The 7,653-nt window shown below is 35.4% G+C and overlaps 1 protein-coding gene across 1 annotated transcript; it reads left to right on the top strand.

Annotated features, from left to right (window-relative positions):
• Positions 1–1,493: 1,493 nt before the first annotated feature.
• On the top strand, positions 1,494–2,636 carry LOC149220514 (heterogeneous nuclear ribonucleoprotein 1-like). Its single transcript, XM_089387125.1, has 3 exons — positions 1,494–1,678; positions 1,776–1,830; positions 1,929–2,636. The coding sequence occupies exons 1-3, from the start codon at positions 1,494–1,496 to the stop codon at positions 2,634–2,636; spliced, it is 948 nt and encodes a 315-aa protein (XP_089243251.1).
• Positions 2,637–7,653: the final 5,017 nt, after the last annotated feature.

The following is a 7,653-nucleotide window of genomic DNA, read 5'->3' as shown; positions in this document are numbered from 1 at the left end:
ACTTAGTATGTCTATTTACTAATAGATATATTTACATTGGTCAATATATTTACTAATTACTCACCAATATATAAATTATAATTTTAACCTAGCCATTTTTTTTTTGCTAATTTCGAAAATAAATTACTCAACAATCTATATATATCTATTATATTAAATTTTTCTTTTTTAATAAAAAATAATTAATTTGCTACTTTTAGCTAATTCTTAAACAATCTATAAATACTTATTTATATAATATATAAAGCATATATGACATGAAAAAACAAGACTGCATGTGTTCAATTGGACTTGGGTTATAGAACTTTTTGGCTTGTGAAGTATTTAAAGGAGTTCATCTAATTATTTTATTTTATGTTCAGGTTATTTTAGTAATCTAGTGACACAATTAATCGTGATTTTCCTTGTTTAAATTGAGTTTTTGAATACATAAATAGATTTAACACTCTAAAAAAATTGGAGAACAAGATGATGAAAACTTCATAATTTAAATTCACAATTCTAACAATTTTTTCTTTAAGTTTATGTAATATTAAAAAAAAACAAAACATAAAAAATTAAACTATACATTAAAAAAAATTGATGAAAAGAAAAATAGTTTAACCAACTCACCTACAAACCTAAACTCATTTATATTTAATTATGAAAAATAATATCAAAATAATAATATAAACCTAACCATTATAGTTTCGATTAAAATATATATATTTTTTATTATAATATTCCAAACATGTATTCTATTTGAAAAGTAACTATTTTTAATGGGCAAAAAAATAATTAGAATAAGTTAACCAGTGAAGCAAATCCTTTATAGGAAGTTGAATTTTTTACTCAAATACATTTTGGCATTGTATTTTTTTATTTTTTTAAATTTAAATTTCAGATGAAAAAATTAACTACCCACCTTTTAAAAATTACTCACCAATCTATAAACTATAATTTTATTAAATTTATTAAAAAAATAATAATTCAATTAACCAGGTTGGCTAATTCTGAAAATAAACTACTCAACAATCTATATATAATTTTTCATATTAAAATTTTCCCCAAAAAAATTCAATTTACTACTTTTAATTAATTCCAAACCTTAGTTACTGTCAACAAGCACTCTACCTTCTAAATTTATAACTTCCTTATTTAACCGACCAGAAACTTTTTAATGGGCACACCGACATCTTATCATGTGGACACCCTATTGACTAAAAAGTTGTTCAACCATCGACGATCCTCCACAGTCCGCGCCTCGATACAGGATTCAATTTGTGGCGTTTTGGTATTTAAGCGAATCAGATTTTAGGGTTGTCTCTGCACTATTACTTGGGAATTAGCTCACAAATTGGATTTTTTACAACAGTTCTGTATTTGTACGTTTAATACGGTCGGTAAGTCGCTTTCTCTATTACTCTCTTACTGCGATTATTTGCGTATGTGTTTTTGTATAATTCAGATTTTATGTTTTCATGACATGGATTGTGTGTAGGCAGTGCTTTAATATGGATTCAGAGCAGGGGAAGCTCTTCATTGGTGGGATATCATCGGACACAACAGAGGAACGATTGAAAGATTATTTCAGCAACTTTGGAGATGTCCTGGAAGTAGAGATTAAGAAGGACAGGATCACAGGCAGGCTGCGTGGATTTGGCTTTATTGTTTTTGCAGATCCAGCTGTGGCCGAATGGTAACTTGCCTTTCTGTTTTGTTCTCTTGATCAGTTTGAAGATGTTTTTACAAATGATGACTTTGTTCACATTTTTTGTTTTTTATCAAAAACATAGGTGGAGGTTAAAAAAGCAATTTCCAGAGATGAGCAGCATAGGAGCAATACAGTTGGTAATGGTAGCCGTGGCCAAAGAAGGACAAAGAAAATATTTGTGGGTGGCTTAGCACCTACTGTCACTGAGAATGACATGAGAAATTATTTTCAACAGTTTGGCACAATTATCCATGCAGCTGTAATGTTTGATCCCATAACTCAAGCATCTAGAGGGTTTGGCTTCATCATCTATGACTCAGAAAATGTTGTGGCTTTAGTTCTACAAAATCCTTTTCATCAGCTCAATGGAAAGATGGTAGAAGTTAAACAAGCAATTCCCAAGGTGTTCCCTAATGGTAGAGAAGGTAATTTCGGTGCCAGCAATGCCCATGGCTTCAATTCAACTCTTGTTCCTCCAGTGAACAGTAGTTATGGTTACTCTTCGTATGGACCTACTGGGTACAATACTCCTAACTATGGAAGTGGTGCAGGATATGGACCTGCATTCAATGGAGGTAATTATGATAACACTACTTTCATGAACAATAATCGTAGCGATGTTGGAGTTCCCATTAGCTATGGGGTCCCTACAACCATGGTTTATGGAAGCACAGATAGCTCTGCTGGATATGGAGGCAGTGGCAGTGGGAGTGGGAGTGGCAGTTATGCTGGATTCCCCATTAACTATGGGGTTCCTACACCCATAGTTTATGGAAGCACAGATAGTTCTGTTGGATATGGAGGCGGAGGGAGTGGGAGTAGGGGTGGTGGCATAAGTCAGTATGGGGCACCTCAAGTTGACAATGGACAGTCAAATGGCAGCAACGCTGGTCATGCAGAACAAACCGGTGGATATGAAACAGGATTTGCTCCACATGGCTAAGATCAATTCAGAATTTCAGAATTAAATATAAACTGCAGATTTTAATATGCTATTGTTATTTATAAATCTCGTATATTCATAGTTTTTATTGTAATGATGAATTTTGTATCCGAGACATTGTCCTGATTCTATTAGAATTTTGTTTCGCTTTTCTGTGGTTTTGATGAGAAGTAACGTTTGATATTTGGATGATTTTAGTTTTTATATGAAAGGTAGGTATAATGAGTTCTCCCTTTTTATTTATTTATTTGATTAAGATTTTAAGAATGAAATTAGAATAATTAATAATATTATGTTGTGATATTTTTATTTATGGATATTGATTTCATAAGTTATTGGAATCAATATCTATAAGTTGCAATCAACAAATTTAAGATTAGAGTGACCTTATAACATAAGCTCATTTGTACTTCTCTAAGCCATTAGTTAAGTTGTACAAGTAGATTACGATTAAATGGGTTTCTTAACTCATTTATAAAGTTATATATTGAGTACTTTTTTTGCAACTTTCTTGTAGATCAAGTTATATGAGTTTCTTAACCCGTTTATAAAGTTAAATATTAGTACTTTCTTTGCAACTTTCTTCCATATACATCATCCTCTATATGTGGACACATAGACATCCACATCTAAGTGCACATTGATTTGAAAACCCCATTAGCTTTTCCTAACGGAAAGCTCATTTCAAGTCAAGTTTGACATACCTTTATATTTCTACAAGGAGGTTAAATTAGACCTCTCACCTAAAATTTGTGACATATGTTTACATATATATATATATAACAAGCAATTTAACCTCTCACCTAAAATTTGTCACATATATATATATATAACAAGCATTTTACTAATTTGCTTGTGTGTAACACCTTCATTTTTACTACTAGCATCACTTAGTTGATCATTGATATCTTCCATCTGCACATAAGGGGCAAGCAAAGTATGCAATCTTCTGTGCATTAACTCTATGATGATATATCTTTACCATTAAAAGGTTCTTGTCATTTCACCTATGATGATATATCTTTGTCATTAAAAGGTTCTTTTCATTTCTTCTATGATGATATATCTTTGCCATTAAAAGGTTCTTGTCATTTCTTAAGGAACCAATAATGCTCAACTATTGCTTCACTTACCTAAGGGATGGAAAAACCATTCCCTATTGGACCTTTTGAATGACAACCATGATCTTGAGATGAGTGATGATAAAGGTTTCCAAAATATGGAAAGTAGCCTTAGGAAATGGGATGCGTGATCATTGGAAGGAAGTCGTAGAGTTAGATTTGAGCATGAAGTGATGAGTCCATGACAAACCATTGATGATGTATAATGTATAAATGACATTTTATTTACAAGGATAAATTTCTTTGTAAATTACTTATTCAACATATTTCTAACCTCTATAATGATATGTAACTATGTAAAATGACAATGATGTGTCAATAGCTTAAATGTGTTAATATTTTCTTCCCCTACTTGATTCATTCCTTCATCTACATTTCCAGCCCAATCAAAGTCTGAAAAACCTGTCAATATAGCATTACATTAATCAGTATAAACAATACCAAAATCTAAGGTTCCTTGGAGATACCTTAAAACACCTTTTGCTACAACCCAATGGCTCTCAAGGGGCTTTGACATAAATTGGCTCAATGCACTGACTACATAAGCCAAATTTGGCCTAGTTGTAGTGATGTAGATTAGACTCCCAACCAGTTGTCTATACAAAGTCACATCTGCCACCTTAGATCCATCATTCATTAGCACTCTCATGGATTCCATCATTAACCTATTCATGAAACACTATATCTCTGCTCGCAAAAAAATTATCAGTAAAGGGATTAAACAATTTGTAAGCCTTAAATTCTGTACAATACCCAATAAAAATACATTTGATGGCCTTTGAATTCAGTTTATTTCTATCTTCCTTTGGGACTTGAGCAAAGGCTTTAGAGCCAAAGACTCTCAAATGCTTAACTGCAGGCTTATAGCCAAATAAAGCTTCAAAAGGAGTTTTGAAATCTAAACTTCTTTTTGGACTCATGGCAGATGATGTCAATGCCTGATGTGTTGCACTTTTGACATTTAGCTTGTATAATCCTCGCACACGAATACTTGATGTAATAGGCTTCATATGATCCAACAGGTCTTTAATAACACAATATGATTTATAAAACTCTACCTTGAGATTTTAATAAGTTATCGTAGAGACAGAGATCATATTCTTTTTTATCCTAGGTACATATATAACATTATGCATATGTCTAATATTTCCATCAGGAAAAACAACAGAAATATTACCATAACCTTTTAATTTGGTACCCTCTATAATCGCCAATATAGATGTTTGCTCCACTGTTGGTCTCTTTGAAGTCTTCAAACCACTGTCTAATCCCTATCATGTGGATGGATGCACCTGAGTCCACAAACCATGTATTTTCTTCATCATCCTTAGCCGAAAGCGCAGAGTCAGATATGAACAGTCTAAGGTTCTGACTTTGTGCCTCATTAGAAAAATGACCTGCATGCTGTTTATGTCTCTTCTCGCCTTCATCAAACTTTTTCTTCATGCAATATCTGGCTATATGCCCAGTTCTACCACAATAAAAAAATTTGGTCGCAGAGGCATTTATATTGAAAAACGTACCATGAGGTTGGGTCATCTTTCTCTATGGGATTTCACTGCTCTTTTGTGTTGCATTTGGCTTTCCTCTGAAGGGCTTCTTCTTCACCATTAAGGCCAAATCTGAACTCTAAGGTTTATGAGTCAGCTACCTTTCCTCCTCTTGCATGAGGATCCCTGACAATTCTTCAAACCCGGGGTATTTTTCTCTTGCATTCAACTCAGTGATGAAAATCTGATACTCGTTAGTCATACCATTCATGGTAATCATGACCAAATATGTATCTGACATAGATTCACGGATAACACCCAACTTGTTCTTGAGCTCCTTGATCCGCGAAATAAATGCTACAACTATCTCATTCTCCTCCATCTTGATGGATAGAATCTTTCTCTTCAAGAACAACAATCGATTGGTGTTATTGACCTCATAGAGATCCATGAGTGTCTTCCAGATCTTTGGTGCAGTCTTGCAATCACGGATATGGAGAATAACACAATATTTGACCGACAATTTCAGGAGCATTCTCACCTTAGTCTCCTGCTTGTCCCTGTCTTGGATTGTTGTTGTTGTTCCTCCTGCGGTCAGGTTCAGCTTCACCTCATCAAGCAGGGTTGGCAGCGTAAATTTGCAACCAAAATAATTGGATCCATCCAACTTGTTATTCTCATTCAGGTATGTTTTTGCTAATTGATTACTCATCTTGAATAATTAAAAAAACTTCGACCCCAACAACTTAAAAAAACAACCCCATATCTTCAAAACTACTGCAAATGCGAGATCTTGAAGAGATCACTTCAATTCTTTTTTAATAAAAAAATGCCCCCTTTATCAAATAGTAAGCCCCTTTTTTAAATTAAAGAATTAAATTAAAAAAAATTAAAAAACTTTAATTAAATTCTTGATAAAAAAAAATCCAAACTCCTTTTCTACTTGATCGTCGTCCTTTCAAAACACAGCAGCAATTATTTCTCCACTAGCCCAATCATTGCTTTTTTCTCATGTAATGATCTGATATCACATTGGCACCCACGGTGGGGAGGAGGAGGAGGAAAAACCCAAAAAAACACTCTCTTCTCCGGCTGTGTAAAGGATCTCGGCCTCTGTCAGTAGCGAAAAAAATAGCACCCTCTTCAGACTTCGTTAGATTCAGACTCAACGACTTCGACTCTTTTCAGAGCTTGAGCCCACGCGCAGTGTTCCTCAGCCTTCTCCCACGGCAGTATCTACGATCTCTCACAGGAAACGTCGGCCGCCAGGCAAGAGATCTGAATGAACTCCAGGCAAGGGATCTTGGCCTCCCCTTCCAATATTGCGACCTCCTCTGATACCATCGTGACTTTCAAGCGAAGGCTGAAGAAACTGTCCAATTCATTCCCAAAAGAACAATCGTGGTGACAATATCACAACAGCAGGAATTTTCAACGAGACTTCTCCTCGGCCTTATGTACAATTGTTCCCGATAAATCCATGTAACATGAAGACAGCATCTCCTTGCAGCGTCCACACACCTCCAATCCACGGGATTCTCACCGTAGCAGCAGGCACGCTCGGCCTCAAGCTCCTTCACCCATTGATCGATAGCGGCTCAGCGTCCCACTATTGCGGCAGTGATCCAAAACCCGTCAGTGATCCAAAATGTTGGTGCAGCACAGAAAAAATTGCGGCCTCTTCCACGACAGTCTCAGCTTCCTCCACGACAATCCTGCAGTGATCCAAAAACGGATTCAACTCCAAATAAACCAAATCCATAGCGGCCTCTACTTGTTCGCCACCTCTTCACCACAGACTTCCTCCTCTTCATGGTCGGCCCGAGTCAAGAATGGTCTACTCGCGTCGTTCTTGAAAAAAAAATAGCGTAAGGCCATAACTGAATCAACGTTGCTATCACCCTTAAAAATGCGTTGATCGCCCTCCCACTGTGCCTGTCCAATTTATGCCTCCCATCAGGGTTACAGGCCGTCCTCATTCCTGAAGCTCTGATACCATGTCAAAAATATAAGAATGAACTTTATTGAATCAAACCTGAGTAGCTTACAAGTGTGGAACACCACTTGGAGACTTCTTCTGCAGAACGCGCTCTATCTTACATGCATCACATGAGAGATATATAATTTACACAGAAATTGGGAAGTTGAAACAACACCGTAGAAAACAAGAACAAACTCCTAATCTAAGTTTCGGTTTGAACCATCACTCCATTAAGACATTTTTCATTAATCTCAACAAAAACAATTTCCAGAAATGAGCAACATAGGAGCAATACAGTTGGTAATGGTAGCCATGGCCAAATTAGGGAAAAGAAAATATTTGTGGGTGGCTTAGCACCTACGGTCACTGAGAATGACATGAGAAATTATTTTCAGTAGTTTGGGGCAATTATCCATGTGGCTGTA

The sequence above is a fragment of the Pinus tabuliformis genome, chromosome Q, assembly GCF_031772625.1.
Source record: "Pinus tabuliformis cultivar Carrire ecotype Pingquan chromosome Q, CPIR1, whole genome shotgun sequence".
Classification (NCBI taxonomy): domain Eukaryota; kingdom Viridiplantae; phylum Streptophyta; class Pinopsida; order Pinales; family Pinaceae; genus Pinus; species Pinus tabuliformis.
Note: the sequence above shows the minus strand (reverse complement) of the source record. Positions and strands in the feature narration are given on the sequence as shown.